The sequence below is a fragment of the Miniopterus natalensis genome, chromosome X (genome assembly GCF_054644295.1).
Source record: "Miniopterus natalensis isolate mMinNat1 chromosome X, mMinNat1.hap1, whole genome shotgun sequence".
NCBI classification, from domain to species: Eukaryota; Metazoa; Chordata; class Mammalia; order Chiroptera; family Miniopteridae; genus Miniopterus; species Miniopterus natalensis.
This window is the reverse complement of record NC_142103.1, coordinates 2,539,358-2,561,745: the sequence shown is the minus strand read 5'-3', so window position 1 is coordinate 2,561,745 and position 22,388 is coordinate 2,539,358. Positions and strand designations below refer to the sequence as shown.

General features: G+C 43.7%; 1 protein-coding gene and 1 long non-coding RNA gene across 3 annotated transcripts in view; both read right to left on the bottom strand.

Moving 5' to 3' along the window:
* The window catches only part of LOC107540414 (uncharacterized), a 345,505-nt gene extending 334,535 nt beyond the window's left edge, over window positions 1-10,970 (bottom strand). The window contains exons 1-3 of the long non-coding RNA XR_015713706.1: window positions 10,922-10,970; window positions 7,259-7,347; window positions 2,462-2,496 (exon numbers count right to left, since the gene is read on the bottom strand). This is a non-coding gene — a long non-coding RNA (uncharacterized LOC107540414). The remainder of the gene's footprint in view (window positions 1-2,461; window positions 2,497-7,258; window positions 7,348-10,921) is intronic.
* A 258-nt stretch (window positions 10,971-11,228) lies between these two features.
* On the bottom strand, window positions 11,229-21,070 carry SLITRK4 (SLIT and NTRK like family member 4). 2 transcript variants are annotated; one of them, XM_087829336.1, is made up of 2 exons: window positions 21,013-21,070; window positions 11,229-17,329 (listed from the first exon to the last, which is right to left on the bottom strand). In XM_087829336.1, exon 2 carries the CDS (start codon window positions 17,277-17,279, stop codon window positions 14,769-14,771), a length of 2,511 nt encoding a protein of 836 aa, XP_087685462.1. In that variant the 5' UTR covers window positions 17,280-17,329; window positions 21,013-21,070; the 3' UTR covers window positions 11,229-14,768. The 2 variants fall into 2 exon arrangements, with proteins under 2 accessions (XP_087685462.1, XP_087685463.1); XM_087829337.1 differs by lacking the exon at window positions 21,013-21,070 and adding an exon at window positions 20,465-20,686.
* Between the last annotated feature and the right edge of the window lie 1,318 nt (window positions 21,071-22,388).

The following is a 22,388-nucleotide window of genomic DNA, read 5'->3' as shown; positions in this document are numbered from 1 at the left end:
AAAATAAACAAATGGGACTACATAAAACTAAAATCTTCTACACAGCAAAAGAAATCAGCCTCAAAATACAAAGGAACCCCACGGTCTGGGAAAACATATTTGCCAAGGATGCATCTGATAAGGGGATAATTTCCAAAGTGTACAAAGAACTCATACAAGTCAACAAAAAGAAGACAAACAGTCTAATTGAAAAATGGGCAAAGGGCCTGAATAGACACTTCTCCAAAGAGGACATACAGATGGCCAAGAGACATATGAAAAAATCCTCAACGTTGCTAATCAGAGAGATGCAAATTAAAACCACAATGAGGTGTCACTTCACACCTGTCAGAATGTCCACCATTAACAAATCAACAAATGACACGTGCTGGCGAGGATGGGGAGAAAGGGGAACCCTAGTACACTGCTGGTGGGAATACAGACTGGGGCAGCCACTATGGAAAAGAGTATGGAGGTTCCTCAAAAAATTAAAAATGGAGCTGCCTTTTGACCATGTGATCCCACTTCTAGGAATATATCCTAAGAATCCTGAAACACTAATCAGAAAGAATATATGTACCCCGATGTTCATAGCAGCGCAATTTACAATAGCTAAGATCTGGAAACAGCCCAAGTGCCCATCAGTAGCTGAGTGGATAAAAAAGCTGTGGGACATTCACACCATGGAATACTACGCAGCTGTAAAAAAGAAGGATCTTGTACCCTTTGGAACAGCATGGATGGACCTGGAGAATATTATGCTAAGTGAAATAAGCCAGACAGAGAAACACAAATATCACATGATCTCCCTTACATGTGGAATCTAAAGAACTTAATAAACTGATGAACAAAATAGATTCAGTGACATGGAAGCATGGATCAGACTGATGAATCTCAGAGGGAAGGTGGGGGGGGAGAGATTAACCAAAGAATTTACATGCTTAAATGCATAACCCATGTATACACACAATGGTGTGGTAAGGGACTGGGGAGGGGTGTAGATGTGGGATGGAAAGGGTCAATGGGGAAAAAAGGGAACATCTGTAATATTTTGAATAAAAAAAAATTGGCTGGTCATCGTAGGCTTCACTGAGAAGGTAACTTTTGAGCTAAGACCTCAGGAAGTTAAGGAATGAATTATATATGAGGTTCTCTGGGGAACAGTGTAGCAAGAGGAAGAAATGGCAAAGACCAGAAAGTGAGAATTTATCTGCCACGTTAGAAGAACAGCAGGGAAGTCAACATAACCAGAGCAGAGGGAATGAGGGAGAAAATAACAGGTTCTGAGCTCAGAGCAGAAACCGAGGTTAGACTGTGCAGGACTTTATAGCCCATTATAAGAACTTCTGTTTTTTATTCTGACAGAAATGGGGAACAGTGGAGGGTTTTGAACAGAGAAGTGACATGATCTTGCTTACATTGTTTTAAAGGACATCTAGGTGAGAGATGATGACGACCTAATTGATAGCTGTGGAGTGCTAGGAAGTGTATGCCTTAGGTGTACAAGTCTTGTCATCACAACTCTACAAGACCTGTGTGGACAGAAACCACACAGATATGTCCTCAGTATATCTTGAATGAATGAATTCCTTTCTCTCACACTCTATCTTCATTCAAGTCATCACTTAAATGCTATCAGTCATTTGGTCTCTAATACTTTGGGTCCTCACTCTCCTTTCTGGCTACTCTGCATTCAATTATTTGTATTTTTGTGTGTTTCTCCTCTCATCTTCTAGACCCATATCATCTACCATGCACAGCAGTGTTCCCCAAGCTTTTATTCCATCCCACTGGACCTCTGTGTTATGATACTTCTATTAATAACAATAGCTCATATTAGTAATAATTCTAAAAGGCAGGGCTGGAGGTAAGGTTTTTAAAAAATTATATGATTACCCCTCCCTAAAATTTTGTTTCAGGTTTCAAGGCAGGGCCTGTGTCCTTACTCCCCAGTTGAAAGTCACTGATCTAGACTACAGGTGGAGTATCCATGGAAGATTAGATGATTGTTAGCAAATCGTCATTCCCTCCCCTCTAACCTCCATGGGAGGAGTATTTTTCCATGTCCCTTTAATGTTGGGCTTGTCTGTGTACTTGCTTCGGTAAGTGACATGATGCAAGTAGGGGCCTGAAAGGCACTTGTTTGGCTAGCCTTGCCCTTTGTGCCCTGACACTGCTATGAGGAGAGCTTCCTCTGGGTGGCCAGCTGGGCCCAGGAGAGTGAGAGGCACATGAAGACAGAACTGAACCTGCAGACTGGAGACAAGCTGCCTAGATCAGCCTAGATCAGCCTAGATCAGCTAATACACGCACCTGCAGTCTGCAGCCGCACCTCGGAAGCTGGCCCACAGACCCGTAGCCTGCAGCTATTTGCGACGTAAGCTGCTGAGTATTGAGGTATTTTATGCAGCAAAAACTGACTGACGCACTAATTTTATAAGTATTAGTAACACCCTCATTATCTTCTTGCCTTCAAAATTACCTCTCCAATCTCCACAGAGTATCAGACTCTTCTTCCTAAAATAAAAAAGTTCAGATTATGTCTCCCTTCTCAAAAGTCTTCAATGTCTCCCCATTGCCCACAGAATAAAATACAAATATCTTCACATGGAACCAAAGGCCCTTAATAATTTGACTCCAAACTACGTCTCTCCGACTTCATCTACTATATTTATTGATTTAATGAATAGCTGTTCATCACCTACTATGTACCAGATACTATGCTAGGCACTGAGGACATAAGATGAACAGAATATGGATCACACACTCCAGTAGCCCTTATTTTAGCTGGAGAGAGAGAGGAGAAAACATGCAGGTTTGATATAAGGTGCAAGGGCTAGCACAGGGGTTAGCGCAGGTGCACGGGGATGTATAGGAAGGGATTCCTGACGGGGTAGCACTGAGATCTAAGATGAGAATAAAAGTAAATGTGGCAAAGTGAGGAACGAAGGGTGGTTTAGGCTGTATGTTCACAAGTCTAAGGATACGAGAGCATGGCACATTCACATAATTGCCGCCATTTAGTTCAGGATGCCACACAGAATATGGAGGGAGCGAAGGTAACAAGTAGGACTAGTGAAGGCAAGCAGAGGCCCAGCCACGCTGGGTATGCGGACCGTACATGGTGAAGTTCGTATTCTGTAGGAGCCGTCCAGCGGAGAATGCCTGCGTCTGTGTAAGTACCTGCGTCTGGTACTTATAGTGTGTACATTGGGCAAGTTTTAAAAATCTCCCCTTGCCTCCATTTCTTCATCTGTAAATTGGGGACAATAGTAGAACCTACAAAGCCTGGGGAATTCTCCAAGACTCCCCTATGTGTGTCCCATCTTTGTGAGGCAACACCACTGAGCATAAAGCCTCTCAGAAAGTACTGGAGCTTGGTGGCCTTCCATCACAGCCCGTCCTGATGCCGTCTGGATGCTCACTTTGACTGCCTGTCCTGGATGGGACCTTGCTGCCAACTTGGCTGTTTCTATGCCTCTCCTCTGGACTCCTGAAGCCTTCCTTGCACTGACCTTTTGCTTTCAATTTGTCCAGTACCCTGGGCTTTTTCTCATTCTGTGATCTCCTACCATGTCCTTCAGTGTCAGTGACGATGATTCTCTCTTCTATCTTAGGCCTCAACTGCTCCTCAGAGCTCTTGTTAGACAAGGTCAGCCACCTATCCAACAACTTGAAGACTTCCAGCCATTTCTACTCTCTTCACGTCTGCCCTCCACAGCCACTTCTCCCACAGGCTTCTTTATCTCAATGAATGATATTTTCATCAGCCCAGTCGCTCAAGGCAGAGAACTCTGAGAATCATCCTTGACTTCATGCCACCCTCGACCCTCATATCCAGTCTGTTGGCAAGGCCTTCAGAATATACATTCCAAAAAACTCATAATTACACACTTCCTTTATCTTTAACAGCTTAGATCACCTTCATTTTTTTTTTTTTAAATACTACTGCAAGAGCTTCCTTAACTGGTTTCCCCACTTATACTCTGCTCTTCTCTCCCTCTAGTTCATCCTCAACATAACAGTCAGAAGCCTGTCTTAAATAAACAGAATCATGTCACCTAGCTGCTTTTTAAAACCTTCACTGACGTCCCAAAGCACCTGGAAGCGAGACTACCACCACGCCCTTCACAGTCTAGCCTAGGGGTTGGTTGGCACTGATGGCCTGCGGGCCAAATCCAGTTCACCACAGCGTTTGGTTGTTTTTGAGGGAGGGGTGGGAGGGCGAGGAGAGAAACATTGATTTGGTTGTTCCACCCATTCATGCACTCATTGGTTGATTCTTGTGTGTACCCTGATGGGGCATGGAGCCCGCAACCTTGGTATAATGGGATGACACTCTAAGCAAGTGAGTTACCCTGCGCACATGCACTGACTTTTTTGTTAATAAAGTCTTATTGAAAACACACATCTGTTTAATTATCATCTATGGCTACTTTTATGCTACAATGGCAGAATTGACTAGTTGCAGCAAAGACCATATGGCCCACAAAGCCTCAAGTATTTGCTACCTGGCCCTTTGTAGAACGAATCAGACAAGCCCTCCTCTCGCCCCTCCTTACCTCACCAATGGCACATAATGAGCTAACTGGGTTTTGGGGTCTTAGCCCATGCTGTTCCCTTAGCTTCACATGCTTCCCCTCAGCCCCACTCTTTAACAACTAATTTGAACTAACCCTTCAGGACTTTAATTTAAATGTCATTTTCACAACTGAGTCTCAGCTAACTCTTTTCCCCCTTCTCCTCACTCCAATATGCATAAGGCTGAATGAAGAAAAGCAACTTAGGGGACCTAACATGGGTTTTTAGAGAGTAGGTTTAAGTCAGTCTCCCGGTTCCACGCGATCTGGGCTGCACCAGCTTTTCACATGGTATGACTGAAGGATGCCAAGGGAGGCCTCCTAGTGCACTGCTTATCACACACCTGAAATGCCCACGTTGGTTCTGCTCACCTAGCCCCCTCCTCTACTCCTGGATATCCCCTCTTAAAAATGCAAATACCTCTGAGAGCAGTGACACACTAATGTGCATGTGAATTAGCTGCCTGCGAATTCGGTATCTGAATGCAAATCAGGGAGAAAGGAAAACATTAAACAGAATCAGCATTTTAATGGGAGTGGGTGTTATTCCTGGAGCATATGGCAACTGTCACGAAAGGGGACGTTGAAGTGAGGGGCTGTGGGGCTGCACAGGCTGCAAGTAGGGTCAGATGATGGCCTCAGTGGGCACATAGTAGAGAGAGAGAGAGAGAGAGAGAGAGAGAGAGAGAAGCCAGAATGTCAGTATGCCTTGCTCTAACAGACACTTTAACAAGCCCGCAACAAATCAAACTAGATATTTTTTCCTTCTATTCTTCTCTACTTAAACATAAAATTAATTAGCAGAGGTTATTTATACATTTAATGCTGTGACTATTTAGAAGCAAAGTATGACTCCAAAGTGTAAAACTGCTCGTTTTGAATGAGTTACTAAGTAATACCTCAAGGAACACTCTTTTCGATTAAATGGGTCAGTGATTACACAGTAGCCACTTTTGAGGAATTCTAGTTAATGGTATTGAATAAGACAGACTTACAATTGCATTTCAGAGTGACCTTGAGTATAGTAAGAATCTTTAAAAGCTAACACCCAAAATAAACAACCCCAAGCTCTTGAGGTCTGAAGGACTCCCCCCCCTTTTTTAAATGAAAACTTCTGTCTCTATGGAATGCAATTCAAATAAGAATTTCTTAGAGCATTTTTTATAGTTTAGATTATTTGTAGTTGCTATTCTGAATATAGTCTATTGAGCTATAACGTGAACTGAAATTCTTTGCTGTAAATTTCAGTTTTATCTAATTGATGGTAAATAAAAATAGACTCAACTCCATTAGAGAAGATGATATAACAATAAACTAACCTTTGTGTTCCATTTGCCAATCTCAAAACATAACCTCACAATTGAGGTTGTTTTTTTCCTTTGTACAAAATTAAACATTAAAGAGTATTCTTTCTGGAATGCTGACACATTGAAAACACTAAAAATTAAAGGGAACTTTATGTGTCTTCTAAAATGATGCTTAATATATAACTGGTATTTTGGATTATTGATTTGTTATTCTAGTATCTAGTAGATATCATCTATTATTAATTAAACTACTATAGCTTGAATATTTCAATGTTTGGGACAAAATGCATATTTGATAGTTTTGACCTGCTTGATAAATTACTTTAGTGTATGCACGAGAGAAACCTAGGAGCTTATCCATCCTCCTTGTCAGAACCACTCTCACTTTGGACATTTCCATGGATAAAGAACTCTATATGTTGCATCTAGCTCATTCCAGTTGTGGTGTGCTATACAACCTTATGGAAAGTGTCCTTATGCTACACTGGACTATCACCCTGAAGTCTCACCAACAGATCCTCATTCTCCCCTCTGGAACTTCCAAACAGAGTAGAGCAGTGGAAATAGCAGCATCCTGTGTCAGTAGAATCCGGTGGTAGACCAGATTGGCCATATGTTATTTGACCTTGGACAAGTCACCTTCGCTCTCTAGCCCTGGTTGCTGTTTCAAAATAAAAGGAACTGTGACCAAATAATCTGATTTGGAAATTCAATGGGAATGTATACTCCCATCTTCCTATGATGGTGCTTAAACATTGAAGATGACTGTTCGCCAACAGGCTTTTGGTTTAACGCAGCTCTGATAACCTTTAAGATGGAATAAAGACCATTTAGTTCAGCCTCACTTGGCTACAGTAAGAACATTGTTAGAAAATGGTCTTCTCCAATGTGATTATATTCAAATGAGCAGCTGAAATCAGATAGGCATGTGGGATTAAATAACCCAGATAATGCTCACATGCTACGCTACAGCACCGTCTAGGCAGCCAAGATGACTGCAGAGAATGGAAGTGTCTATGAACTTGAGTCTTATTTCCTTTACAGTGCACATATTGAAACCTACAAAAAGTCAACAAGTTCAAAGGAAGGTGATCCAGCATGGTGTGATTTTAATGAAATGCCTCATTTTGTTTCTCTAAGAACACTACTTTTCTTAATTCTAATGGTTTTATCCAGTTTCCAACACACATTTCTGTGTATCAGCTTAGGTACATAGAGAAAAAAATGCTTTGTGCATTTTCAGGGTGAGAATTGATACAGCAGGATTTCAGCAGCTGTATCAAATCTGAGCAAGTGAATATTTTTTGAAATAGAGTACAAGGAGAAACTAATAGCCATGTTTTATGGCAACACATGGCCAGCCTGCCCACATGTCAGCAATAATACACTTACTTATTGCAGGGATTCCAGAGTGAACACTGATTTCTTTGCGTCCAGTTCAGAAGGTAAAGCACTGCACTCCAATGCCAGTGTAAGGGAATCTAAAACACAAGAAAGATCTTCCTAAAGTTGAGTTTTTTCCTGATAACTCACTCTATCTTATTATAATTATTTTTGTGTCAGCAAGACTTCCTTTTAAATCAATCACTTAATGTATTAACTTTTCTGTATTTCTACAAGGTACAGAAGGAAATGAGCAGAGAGAAGTGTCCTGATTCTTTCTATAAATAACTGTGAGTTTCCAAAGTGGAGATTACCTTCAACTTTGAAGGAGAGCTTTGAATAAAACAACTGGTAGTTGTGGGCTGGAAGTTAACTGGTAAATAAAAACAAATATAGCAATGTAGAATGTATATACAACTGAAATATTCTTTAGTTGTGATAATATTACAGTGGCAAATATATACTTGGACATAGAATCCTAGATTTTTGTGTGTGTAGTGCCACTAAGGACAAAATAACGGTAAAAAAAAAAAATAATAATAATAAAAAAGATTGTTAAGCTAGCCTGTGCCAGAGATGACGTCGGCTGTTCATACCAGCAGAAGAGAAGAATTTCCAGCAGGGAGGACTTGGCAAATGCGACACATCCTGCTATGAAACAAGGGGACCCATGGCAGAGAGACATGGCTTCCCAGGGGTTCTTGCAGGAAATGGCTTCTGAAATATGCACTTGGTAATTGATATTGAAATACAATTTCTGAAAACATACCGAAAGGCCTAAATGCTTTTTTACCCCGGCATTAGAAGCCCTATGTTTGTATTGATTGCTTTTGCTTCCTATCAAAATTCATTATATGCACTACGCATATTTTGCCCCTTGGTCTAGTTAAACACAAATGCTACTTGTTTTGCACACCTAGAGCTGATGGGAGGGTCCGACAGCCGGCAGCCCAGGACGCCAGTCATCCCAGGGGAAACTTCTGAGGGCTGGCGAGGTGACTAGTTATTTTAACTAACCAACGAATTCTTTGAAAACATATGAATTACTAGTGCTGTGTTGCTGCAGCCAAGCTTTCAACTAGTACATTTAAAAGAAATAAAGCAGAGAGAGAATGATGAAAAAGAAGTCCAAGGTTTGACATATTTTACCATGATTCTTGCCCAGAAATCAGAGCGAGTTCCACCTGGTAAGCAAACGCTGTCCCTCCCAGTGCCCTGGGCCTTGACCCCCCCAATCTACTCTCCTTCTCCCGTTGAACCTCTGTGTGCTAATAGTTCCCAACCAAATCCTCACCTGGGATCCTTTATTTTGGATCTAGCTATCCCTCCCCAGACCCCTGAATATCTGTGAAGGGTCGTAGCAGGATTGACTTGCATCGTGGGAATGACACGCTGCACTCACTCCAGGCTGAGCAAGCTGATAGGCTGAAGATGATGGTGGTGGTAAAATTAACAAATAAGGAAAATCAAAACCAAATCTCAAGGCAAGAGGCATTACTGAAATCCAAGGCAGGCCTGGGAGATGGACTGGGTCTACTTTCTACTATACATAAAACAGTGGTCAGGTTTCAATTTTAAGTGAAGCAAAAAGCAGAAAAACTATCATTTGGGGCCCCAAATACCTATTTGGATTTGGAAAATCTAGGTAGTCAAGGCAGAGATATTTTATTTGTTTACATCAATTGAATAATTCCTTTTGTGCATAATTCACTGTTTCTGTGTATCCGTGTGTGTGTGTGTGTGTGTGTTCATAGGTAGGTAGGTAGACCTGACCTATCACGTAAACTAATAGGCAATTGCATCAGCTCAAAAAAGATTATTTGTGTTTCTTTTTGATGTTGAGCTTCACTAATTTCACACTAATGAATACACTGAATGGCTACAGATATGACCTCTAAGAAAAGACTTTTATTAGTGAAAACAGCATTAAAATTACTGATTATCACCTCCAGAATTTTACCACAATGGTTCTGTTTACATGGCACAATGACTGAAATATTCATTGCAATTCTTAGTAGGGAGAACAGAGCTTCCTGTGATTTCCAAAGGCTTCCACGAGCAGTATTCACTGTACAGTGTGGCTTCCTTAGGCTGTTAACTAGCAGCATATGAAATTATCTAGTATTTGTGAGGTGCCAACTAAGAGAAATATATTGTTCAGGAATCTTGGAAGACTATTTCCTTCCTACAGCTAATTTTAAAGTGGTATTTTATGTTTTTTCATTACATATTCACATCATTTCTCTGAAGGCCTTATTCATGAGCTTTTAAAGTTAAACAAGTATTTCTCACTTTTGATGTATTATTAAAATCATCAAAATTTCTATTTAGCCAGTGTGTCTATAAAAGCAAACTAAGGTGGAAGGCTGAGTAATTCTTTCCTGGTTCTGGATTCTGTAGCCAGTGGATCTGGTAATTATGATTTAATAAAAAATTTGAATTGTTTTATTCTCAACAGCAATTATTTGGCTCAAAGTATTCAAGCAGTTGTCTCAGAGCCACACTTCCTTTTCCCTCTGTAGACATAAGAACAGCAGGCTAAAAATAACCTTTAAAAATTAAAAAGTCATAGTGTTTCATATCAGATAGGCAATTCAGTTTGCTTTCCTTGGTTTCCCCTTCTAAAACGCAATCTTACCAACCAGTGGAAACTAAAACAACATGAAATTTGAAATTAGATTGAGGGCAGTTTTCTACAAAATAAGCTATTCAAATTAATTTAACCTCCCATTTGCTTTTAATTTAACAGAGGACAGATCCCCAGCAAATCTGTAATTGAGGGTTAACAATTACCAGGTGAACTTGATATATGTCGCCAGTAATTCCCGGTAAGTGAAGCCACAAACAGGATATTTTAGTTCAGTCCATCTGACCATAGTGACTAATTGAATGAGCGCTGGAAATGAAGCCAAACCTTCATTTGATGCCACTTGTCTACATAACTGAGTGGCTGGACCCAAAGCCCCGTGCTCAGTACTCAGAAAGAATTAAAATAAGTCACACAATCACATGATGTATATCCTGTGATACATAAAACATTTAGTCCAAAAGTATTTGTATAAGCTGCCTACACTTTTCACATCTCCAGCACAGCTAGGTACAGACCTAAGGCCACAGAAATCTTAATTTATATTATCTCTCTCTGTTTCCCTCTCTCTTTGTATCTCTTCCCACGAGGAAATGTGCCTATAACTGTACTGGTCAATACAGTCTGTTTATGAACTTTGCTACCCTCAGATGAACCATAATGTAATTGGTTCATTTTTCTCAACCTTAACAACCCTGGTAAAGTAATGGATTGATGATTTTGGTAACTTCTGCAAAAACAACAACAAATAAAAATCACAATCAGCCCCATAAATAGGTAGGTAACCAGTAACCAGTCAAGCTGGCCATGAATTATAGGGATCCTGAAGTTTTTCTAAAAGCATTTCAATAGGTAATTAAGACAGTATTATATTTGCTTGTGTGCAGTTATGTCAGATTCCAACTGATTAATAAGAAAGAGCAAGAATCAAAGCATGTTGCTCATGGCACCGTCTGACTCTTCTCCAAAGAGGCTGCCAGTGGAAAGCAACACAGATTGCAAGATGTTCGAAAAGAAAGCATCTCTTAACATAGATTTAACAATTAAGTTGAATACAAACAGTATTCTAAAGCTCTATGTCTTACCCTCTAATCTAGATGAAAAGATCAGTTTGATTGCTGCTTTATTTCTACTGAAAAATAATGGAAAGATAAATATATTTAAGAAACTGTGGCTTCAGAAATACCATTGTAGCAAACAATTTTATTAATACTTCCATAAAAATGGCATTTAATAAATTCTCTCTAATACCTTGATGTTATTAAAAGCAAACAAAAGTCATTAAAACAGCTCCTTTCTGTGATTTACATTAGCTTTTATAGCATTACTTGATTTTTGTCTTATAAACTAACCGAAAATGCTAATAGTCAAATCAGGGTAAAAACAATGCAATGTATTTTCTTTACTTTATTTCAAAATAGTGATTATAAATACATTCTTAATATATTTTCTTCCCAGCTCTTTGGATGTGACAACAATAACCAAAAAAAAAAATAACTCGCTGTGCTCATTTCATACAATGTCAATGTACAAATCATGCAAAAGATATTATAGATTAATATTACTGCCATACATTTCTAGATGTGTTCTGTTATTTCCACAATATCTGTTGAAATTACTCATGAGGCCATGCCCTGTATAATTTATGCATCCTTATGGCTTAAAGAAATTAAAGGTTTTAAAAAGCAACAAAAGAAAGCTGGTCTTAAATGATTTTCTAACTGATATATGTATTGAGTTTATTATGCGGAATGGAAAACTAAATATTGAATATAAATTGCCTTATAGACTGCAATCACTGTATTTTAATAGCTGTTTTCTCATAAAATTACACAAAGATTTACTTTTAAAGAATTGAATCATCTTTATTGATTTCATAAAAAAATAATTTAAAACTTGATTTATATTACATGAACATAATATATTATCTCAACCCCTTCACTGATTTCATATGCTCTAATTTTCTTTGCAACCATTCGAACAGAGTCCAAACACAAGACACAGTGCCAAGAAGCCCAGGATGTGTCAGACTGCATTAGAAATGAGCACTTCTTGGATTTTCTAGATTTGAATCAATTTCTACCAAAAATGCTGTACTGGCATCTATATCATTCCTCAAGGGGTTAAACTAACATCAAGGTTATAGCTGAAGCCAACAAAATGTAGATACAGTATTTTAACTGCTCTTGTGCTCAACTAAAAATTTATGCCTAACAACATTATCATAAAATATACAAGTAGAACTAATGAGAGACAGGTGCAAAATAGTATACACTGTATAATGTAGGCACAATGACTTCAGTTAAGGAAAATATATCAGCCTTAATCAAGGATTTGTTACTGCCATTCACTTACAATTAGATCCTCCAAATAACCACATACATTTAAATTACTTTAAAAAAAAAGAAGAAAAAAAAAAAGGTTGAACATTTACACCTTTCAGCAGAAGAGTCTGAGACAGCCAATATGCTACGGGAGGCTTTGAGATGGTGGCAGGTGCTCTTGCCTTTGACCACAGCAGAAACCTTGAAACATCTTCAAAGCATCACCACACTGAATAAAAGGCATAATCCCAGTGGCCTATGATCCCCGGATCATGGATGGAGCTTTCCAGTTCCTTCCATAAGTGTCTACTTAAGGTTTTTCAATCCATCCACACTTTATCGACAGGGTAAACTAAAACACTTCCTTTGAAGCCTTTCCATCTTTATCCTGTCAGTATGCATTAGGAGCCCTTTAATCCATGGACGCATGCAAGCATGGTAATGGTATATTAAAAGTCCTTAGGAAATTGTAGATGAAAACAAGCTGTTGGGCACACATCTTTACGTCCTTTCTTTCAAGGTCAGAAAGCAAGTATTTGTATTTTTTAAATATTCATATAAAGGTTTCACAGACATTGTCATGAAAATTTAAATTACACATTTAAGTTTTAAGAGCACCAGCACATACATATGGAGACAATTTTTTTGCTATTTAAAAAAAAAATCTCCAAATTATCATTATGTATGCATATATACACACACACATACACGCACACATCCAAGAATGCCAAGAAGTTGGTTTGTTGTTTTATCTTGGAACAAACATAGAAAGCCCTGAAATTAGTAATCAATAAAGGGACTGCTGTTACAACTTGAATCATAATATCATTTTGGAAACTGTAGCGTATATAAAACATCTGCCACATCAAATTCATGAAGAATGCCTATGTTGTTTACCTCCTCGGTCATCTTAGTGATGAATACAGTAGTTATAAGAGATGGAGCACAAAAAATATACATACACAGGCAGACCAAGAAGGCAATGTGTTTCAGGATGTCACTTTGCTAATCAGGAGCTCCTAAAAATCTTCAAACATCTCCCATTTTCAAGTATTCCCTTCCTTTGAGCAAGTTTGACTCAGCAGTTAACAGCACAATGGCATCTCAGCTGTACTTGCAGACTGTGAACGCATCTGAGATCAATGAAAGCATTTTACAGTGTGGCTTCGATAGCCAGGATTACCATGATGTTTACGGTTCTATTTGATTATCTGAGAGTAGTCAGAAGGATGAAAGAACAGGATACTGATGCATACAAGGAATAACTATTAACCTTACTCATTACTGTTTAAAATATTTGTCATGAAAACTATTTGAATTAAGCTCATAGAATCCTGAAAAGCAAGACAACTGATGGTGAATAACAACTGCCCCAGACACGATACTAAAAAACTAAGGGACCTATTTTAAAATGCACAGTTGGTAACAAATCTGAAGATAATATGCTAAATTCTCAAGAATAGCACAGAACTGTTTTTTTAAAAGATTTTTGTTTCTTTTTTGTTTTTTTTTTGTTTTGTTTTGTTTTGTTTTTAAATTATACCTGATCACCATGTCCAGAATATTTCTGTACACATAAGCTTCAGTTTCAGTTTGGTATATTTTTTCTGTCTAAATTTACACTTATTGATAAATTCCCTGTGATCAGGAAAAGAAGTCAGGCATATTAAATACATATTAAGGAGTACATATTTTCCTATTTAGTATACAAAGTACTTCATAAATATGAATTATGTTACAAAAATAGCTTTGGGTGCGCTCACACGGTAAGCACTTCGCTAATTTTGGACAACCTTTAAGGATTGTGGGTATTTCACATAACTGAGAACAAACTCTAATGTTAGTTTAATTTGAGCCATGATTAATTCTGATAAACGTCACGTATTTTTTCAGATCACCACAAACGCTATGTAACTCACATTGATTTTTTTTTTTCCTCTTGGGTTTTACGTATAGACAAGTAATGCTTAAAATTGTCAAATTTATTTTATAGTTATGTGATGCATGGTATATTTTAAACAAATATTTGCACAATTTAACATTATAAATCCAGCGGTTTCAAGATGCAGGCCATAAAGGTTACCGATTTACAAATACTATCGAATGTTCTCTCTTTGCATGCTTTTTTTTTAACTTTTCAGATAATCTTTACACAGAGTTGTTACAATGCCACAAATCAAAAGGATTATTCCAGTTCCACCAACTTAATCTACGTGCAAGATGAAGGACCCAGCTGAGGCAGGAACACTGGTACCAGTTTTCTTGACTTCGCTTTACAAAGCACGAAGAGACGAAGGTTTTGCATCGGGGTACAAAACAGATTTGCCTCTTGAGGTTAAAGTCAGTGTATTATGTATATAAAGCATCCCTTTGGCAATAGAGTTTGCAGTATCCCCACAGGACTTCCACAGTATAGGTTTTATGTAGTAAAATCTATTAAGGAAATTCTCTTCTACTGGACACATGTCTGCAGCTACAGCTAATGAGACACCCTTGGAAACACGGGTCTCTATGCCTATTGATAATATAGTATTTGAGAGTCAAAAGTCAACAAAAGGCACTTTCATCGTTAAATAAATGTCCTCTGCTTGAAGGAAAACTGCGGGGCCTAGATCTTGTTCAAAGCCGTCTGCTCCTCAAGGACCTGCAGGTAGTCGGGGGAGCTCTGGAGCTTGGCCTTCAGTTCGAAATACTCGCTGCTCTTCCTCTGCTCCACCACGATTTTACTGTGGTTGCCGCCGATCAGGGACTTCTTGTTCTTTTTGTCCTGTGGTTTCTCTGGATAGCGGATCTCGAAGCCACTGACCCCTATGCTGTTGTACTCCTTTTTGCTTTCTAGAAAGTTCTGGATAAACACATTGGAATCCCTGCTCGGGAACAGTTCATCCAGCTCGTCGATTGTGCTCAGCCTCTTCCTGCTGTCCGCGTGCAGTAAATCCTTGTCCCTGTCGCCGGTCCGCAGGGGGACCTTCTGCCCCGGGGGCTCTGAGAACATGAAGCCCGCGTCCGACTCTTTCAGGCCGCACGTGTGGCTCTTGCTCATCTGCTCGATGGTCTGCGGGATGAAGGCCTCGCTGCCCAGCCCCTCCTTGGCGGCCTTGGGGTCGTGCTTCCTGAGCTGCAGCTGCACCGAGCCGCACTCGGCGCCCGCCAGGCCCTCGTGCTTCGCCGCGGGCTTCTTGTTTCTCCGCAGCACGAAAACAAGCAGGCAAAAGGCGACGAACACGGTTAGAATGAGGACCACCAGGATACTTAAGATTAAGATGGACAGAGGCACCGGGCCGCCAGGAGGACTTCGGATGGGCCCCAACGGGGTGGTGAAGGCAACGGCGGGCGCAGGGCTGGTGAAGGGCGCGGATGGCTTGTTTAAGAATTTGGGACACAGGATTTCATTTTTGAGGGACTTCAGCTCAATGTTGGCAAACTGAACAGGCGTTTCGCACTTCAGCTCCTTCACCACAATCCCGTCATTCAGCTTCTCCAGCCACAGCTTCAAGGCCACCAAGTCACAAGTGCAGTCCCACGGGTTGCCCTCCAGGTCGATCTGCGTGAGGGACTGCAGCTGATCGAGGACCCCGCTGACAGGCAGGTACATGAACTTGTTGTTCCTCAGGTTGAGCCTGGCAAGGGGTGCCCCAGAGAAAACGTACACGGGCAGGCTCGTCAAGAGATTGTTGTTCAAGTAGAGCAACTGCAAATTTGGCATGGAGTCAAAGGTGCCCGCTAGGATTTCCTTAATCAAATTGTATTCCAAATACAGATACTGCAGGTTATGAAGCCCTGAAAATATTTCAGGATAGAGTCTCTCAATCTGATTGCCATTGAGATAGAGCCTGCGTAAATTAGTGAGATTGTGGAATACATATCCCCTTATCACTGCAATCTGATTACTGCCTAAATGGAGCAGATCCAGTCCTTCAAACTCGGTGAAGTCTGAGATGTCCACATCTTTGATGCTATTGCCATTGACATGCAGCTTCTTGGCATTTAAAGGTTTCGGTGTCAGTTCAGACATGGACTGTATATTTTTCTCTTGGCAGTTGACACTCAGTCCAAAGTCTGAAGGATGTGTTTTGCAAAAGCAAGGCGCAGGGCAAGGTGTAAGAGGAGGCACCCTTGTTTGGTAAGACACAATCTGACTGAGATTGCGGTTGGAGAGGGCTTTGCCCGCCACGATTCCAGAGATCTTGGAAGGATTGGTAGTTTTGGGTGCTTTGGTCACTAACCTGTGTAAGGATGTTTGAGTAGTGTGACCATTGGGAGTGGTATAGCCATTTTCCAGCTGAGATGGAGGCAGGATCCGTACATCAAAATCACTGCCTGTGCCCATGGGGCATAATTCTTGTTTGTTGGTTTCTTTTAAAAGCCTTCCATATAAGTCACTGGGAGTTTCACAGATAGCTTCTCCTATGTAAATGTTATATGGCATATTCTCCAGCCAAGCTTTTAAAGGCAGCAAATCGCAGCTACAGTTCCAAGGGTTATCTTCTAGTTGCAATTCGACAACTCGGCCTATGTGTTCCAGAACTCCGATATAGGGGAGCTTCTGGATTCTGTTCCCTCGTATATCCAGATGGGTCAAAGATGCGAATCGGAAAATATTATCAGGAAGGAATGAAATCAGATTGTCATTAAGAATGAGAACTTTCAGTTTGTGGAGCTTATTGAAGGCTCCTCGTTCAATATACTTGATTAAATTGTAGTCAGCCTGGAGATACTCCAAGTTCTCTATGCCAAGGAAAGTGTCAGCTCGGAGAATCTTTAATTCATTGTTGTTCAAGTGCAACTGCTTTAATGCACTGAGCCCAAGAAAGGCTCCTCCCTCAATGTTCTGCAGTTTATTATTTCCCAGCTGCAGAGATACTGCGTGTGAAAAATTCAAGAATGTATTTGGATAGAGGATATTTAAAAAATTGTTTTGGAAATTGAGGTGGTAAAAATTTGACCAAGGCGGTTTCAGCTGGTTTGGTCTGTAGACTGAAACCTTCTCACAGTTGACATAAAGCACATTCTCCACTGACACACAGGAGCACACATTGCAAATTTCCACTGATATGTCAGAATCTGCATTTGTCGAAGAAATCAGGGCTGACAAAATCAGAAAGAGCCAAAGAAACATCTTCTTGCAATCAGCAAACAACTTTATGCTTCTGAATAAAGAGAAATAATCTAAAAAATAAAAAGAAGACATTTTTTTCAATGATCATTACTTGAAAAATTATTTGTAAGTACAGTAACTGAAAATTTGGCATACCAGGCCAAATATGTGGTTATATTTATTAGCTTAGGTATTTTTAAGGCACCAAAACCTCCAAGTATTCTCACTTAGTCAAACAATAATCACGACAAATGCCATACATTTTATTTCGATACCTTTAGTTTATACAAAATTTATAGGTGCAGAACATATGACAAACAACAGAAAAAAAGACTGTTGATCATGCTTAAACCTTACACATCTGCAATTTTTCTCTACATGGACCACCAAACTGTGCCCTTGAACAAACAGAAACCTTAAGCTTCTTATGTGCAGCTCTAATGACTGATCCCAGCCCCTCTGTGTAGCCATGTAGTTAGCATCACAAAGGTATTTCAATTTGTAGATGTCTACTCTCTAGACTTCAGCTTGATAAGAGGTGGATCAGAGGAGATGCTAGATCCCTGTGTTCAATGGAGGATGCCAATAGGAGGATTGAGTTGCTGTAAAGGGGACAGTAAAAAGGCCAAGCTGGAGGGAGCCCTGGGAAGAGATCTTCCTGAGCTTCAGCTCATTGGGAAGCACATTACCATAAATCAGTTCACCCCTGTACATTGCTGCCTTAAAAAACACAGATAACCCTGTGAGGTTCTAGAAAAATACAGAGTAGGGAAGGGCAAGTTTTAGATTCAGATATATAAATGGTATCTGTTTCCTATCAGTCATCTTCCAAACAGAGGGGGAAAAGCCTTTTGTCTCTGGGTCCCTAAAAGCAGGAGAGAAACCTACTTGCTCCTGCACCGTCTAGCTGATGTCCAGAGAGCTTTCCCTCCCCCAAGAACTGGCTCTCCTGCCTACCTGGCCCTCTTCCATTCCTTCATGTGTCATTTTGAACCCAGGTCCGACAGACACTTGGCTCAAATGCTGATTTCCTTCACTTTGACCACAGGTTGCCACTGCTGAGGAAGATTTCCCACACTGCAACTGAGTGGCTGTACCTGCAGCCCCGAATACATTTATTACAGCAAATGGTTGCCCGAAAATCATCATTTCCCAACATCACTTTCCAAATATTACTACCCCATCTTTCTGTCTATAAACAAATCAAGAATCAATTTAGTAGAGTTTAATGCTTAGCAAATTAACCTGTTTTAGCCAATGCCTTAAATACCACATGGATACACAAGTATACGCAATGATTAATGGGAAAGGTTAAGGGGAACAACAAACGTTGTGCATTTTATTGATGCCATTTTAGCCATGTGATTCTTTTCCACCTTGAATGGGAAGCTGGCTGCAATTTCAATATGGTTACCACGAAATATTAATTAAATTACCCAGGAACACACAATGAGGGAGTGATACAAAGACAGAAGTGTCGCACAGAAACTCCTTTGTGTATTTTGTCCACGAGGAATCAGCTAGTGGTAAACTGAACATGTCTCAAGGCTGTCAGTCCAACAGCCGAGCCAGGCAGGTTTGCATTTTCAGTGGCTTGGTTCAGCATACAGGCAGCGCTGCCTGGGCGCCCCTTGGCTGACAGACGGAGATGCATTCCCCCATCCACCCGGGAGCGTGACTGGTAGTGCAAGAAAGAAGTCAGAATTCTTAAGTATGTCGTCATTCAGACCAACTTTCATTGTAAGATCAAAATTTCACTTGATCTTTTTGCTTTGGTATAGATGTGGTTCTCAACAGCAATTCTGGTTCGGTTGAGTCATTTCTTGTTATCATCACCTCCCCCTCCAAGAAGCCAAAAAGTAACCAAATTCAAAACAAAGCAACAAAAGCAGTATAGCCCGAATTGAGTACAAAAATACTAGCAAGGAGCATCAAGAGATCGGAAATTGCATAAGGCGCTACCCTCCTCCTCCTCATTTCTACTTCAAACAGCACGGAGGGAAAGGGCGCAAGGACTGGCGAGGAAGTTCGCAGACGCAGCTCGGTGAGGCGGGGGCGCCGAGGCGGGGAGCCGGCGAGGGCGCGGGGTCATCAGCCAAGGAGAGGAGGGGAGGGGAGGGGGCTGCAAGGGCCAGAGGCCCGGAGAAGCGGGGAGAGGAGAGCGGAGCAGCAGGAGGGGAAGGAGACACTGCACGTAAGCGAGGGAAACCTCGCATTCACACGGTGCCACTAGAACGTGCCCATTTGAAAAATGGGGGGGGGGGGGGGGGCGAAGAGGGAAGGCAGCCAAAAGAAAACAAAGTATGAGTTAGGCACCAAAGTCATCTTTTGGGCTGCCAGGAGCAGCCCGGCTCCCCATTTGCCTCTTCCCGCGGTGTGTGTGTGTGTGTGTGTGTGTCCAGCGAGCCGCCAGGCTCCGCAGGCCGGCGGGGACTGCATAACCCTGGCCTCACCCAGATCCGGGATCCACCTGAGTGCCGCCGGGGACTCCGCGGTCCTGTGCAGGGAGCTGGCCTGCGGGAACCAACCGGCCCGAGAGGGTGGGCAGAGGGGGCACCGCCGGCGCTGGCGCGGGAAACCTCCGCCCGCCGGCCTCAGGCAGGGGGGGATCGGCCGAGAGATGCGGTCACTGCCGCCCACTGTGCGCCACCTCGAGCAGGCGGCGGCGCGGCTGGAGGGGCTGCCGAGGGCTCTTACCGCAATGTTTTGACGCATCCCCGCGCCGGGAGCCGGCACCAGCCCCCTCCCGGGTCCTGCCGAGCAGTGGCCTCGTGGGCCAGGCAGCGGAGGCGGGGACCACTGGGGTGTCGCGGGGGCCTTCAGCCCCGCTGCACACACGTTTCTTCGCGCGCTCCGGTCCCACAAGGGGCAGCCGCTGGAGTTTCCGTCCGCCTCTCCAGACCTGGACGTGCGGTGACTGAGGGGGAAGCGATGGCCAGCTCAGGCCACGAGGATGATGGCTCCTGGGGTATCACTGGCCCGCTGATCAAAGGCATAGTGACCCTGTCCTTCCTTGGCCAAGAGCGGCAGCCCAGGCTTCCCCTCGCCCGCACCGTCCCCCCCCACCCCCACCCCTCACCCACCAGCCCCGGCCAGCCACAAAATGCTGCTCTCACCAAGCCAGCAATCAGCTCAACATTTGGGCATCTTGCAAAGTCGTGCCGCCAGGTCTTGCCCAGCTTTGCAGGGCTCTTAGAGTTACCCACCGGCTTCTCTCGGATCCCCGTCCTTGCTGGGTGCCAGCGACCGCCGATCAGCTCGCGGGCCACTGCCCGGAGCTCCAGATCCACGGCCGCCCGGAGTGCCTGCGACCGGCTGGGGCGCAGAAAACAAAGCCCAGCGCAGTGGCCCCGACAGTCCGACTTGCTCGCGACTAGGACACTTTCCCTGCCGCCCCAGCCTCCCTGGGGGCAGCAAAGCTAAGGACACTGGATTCTATCGGTCCTCGGGGACTTGCGACCGCTCCGTGGGCAGGCAAGTGGGATGGCGGTGGAGTAGCCACTAGGGCCGCTTCGGCCACTCAGCCGGCCCCAAAGCAACACGACCCAAACTAAAAATAATAAGCTACCTGCCCCCCTCCCTCCGCGCAAGAGCGCGCGTGCGCGCGTGCGCACACGCACCCGTGCGCGCGCACACACACTCCACACACACACACACACACACACACACGCACGCACACGCACACACACAGGCGCAAGCTGAGCGGGGAAGAGGCAGCGCATGTCGGTGCAGCCCCCGCTGGAAATTCACCCACCTCCAGAGCCCCGTGGCTCTCGCAGGGCGCTGCGCCTCGATCCGATCCGATCCGATGGGCGCTGCGGGCTCCGCGGCGGTCACTGCGCGAGCCGCGCTCCGGCTCCTGGGCGCCCGCTCGCGGGTCAGACCCACGGAGCAGCCCCGGCAGGCGAGCGGGCGGCAGCGCGCGCACCCCGGCCAGACGCCGCGCGCGCCCAGCCCCTGGCGCTCGGGCTGCACCTTCACACGCGCTCCTTCAGTCCCCGCCCCGCCCCCACGGCCCCCGCCCGACGCTCAGACACCTCGACCCCCGCACATTCCCGAGCTCCCCCGGCCCCCACCTAGACGCCTCCGCTCCATTGCTGCCCACGCGCCGAGCAAGACGGCGCACTTTCCTCGCGGCATCCGCCCCCTGTAAGCCTAACGCACCGCCGGGGAGGAGCGACCCCCTTTCTCCAGCAGAGACCCTGGCTCCCTAACGCCAGGGCGCCAACCTCCATCCCCCCGCCGCAAACACGCACAGTTGAGTCCTTTCTCCACCCCCAGTCCCCTAAGAACAAGGCGCGCACACGCACACACACACACACCCGGGGGCGTTCCTCTGAGACAGCGACCAAGAAGCCAGGCAAAGCCAAAGAAACATCGGAGAGCCGGGAGGGGGGGGGGGGGGGGAGATGGGTCGAGGGAGGTAGGCAGGGGCGTCGAGTCTACGCGAAACTGAATAATTCCAGGATCAAGGGGGGTGAGTCAACAACAATGACATTCAGAGGCAACAGTCGCACTTGGGCTTTGTATCACGGGTACGGTACCTTTGGCTAATTGTCACCCCGCAGAACAGAGGGCTCCGGGAATACTTCTGTAGCGGGCGATCCTGGATGGAGCCTTCTTTGTGGCCGGTCTCCTGGGATCCAGCAGTATTTGCACCCCCCCTACCTGTCTGAGCCTAAGGGGCTGGGGGGCTTTAACGCAAAAAAAAAAAAAAAAGTGTGAAGCTTTAGCCCAAAGTGAGACTATTTCGTGGGTTTGGGAGCCGGTTAATTCTCGGTACCTTAGAACTCCGCGAGCCTCCGGCATGGAATGGGTTAAGCAGGGTGTTTAAGGAGCTGGGGGTGGGGAAGGGGGTTAGAGATAGAGGAAAGAGAGGTGTGGGACTGGGAGAGATGCCGCACTTGCTACCAAAAGAAGAAAAAAAAAATCTGCTTTGGCTACTGAGCATGCCCAGTCCCCAGATCAAGCCCTATAAGGGAGGCATTGTATGCGTTCCACTTCTCCGGGCTTTGGTGGTGACCGCGAGGGGACTTTGGTTGGGGAGGGTGGTGGTGAATGGGAGACCTAGGGAAGGGGGGCAAGGTTTAGAGCTTTGGGGCTGAGCGGAAGGTTTCTGAAGACACCCGT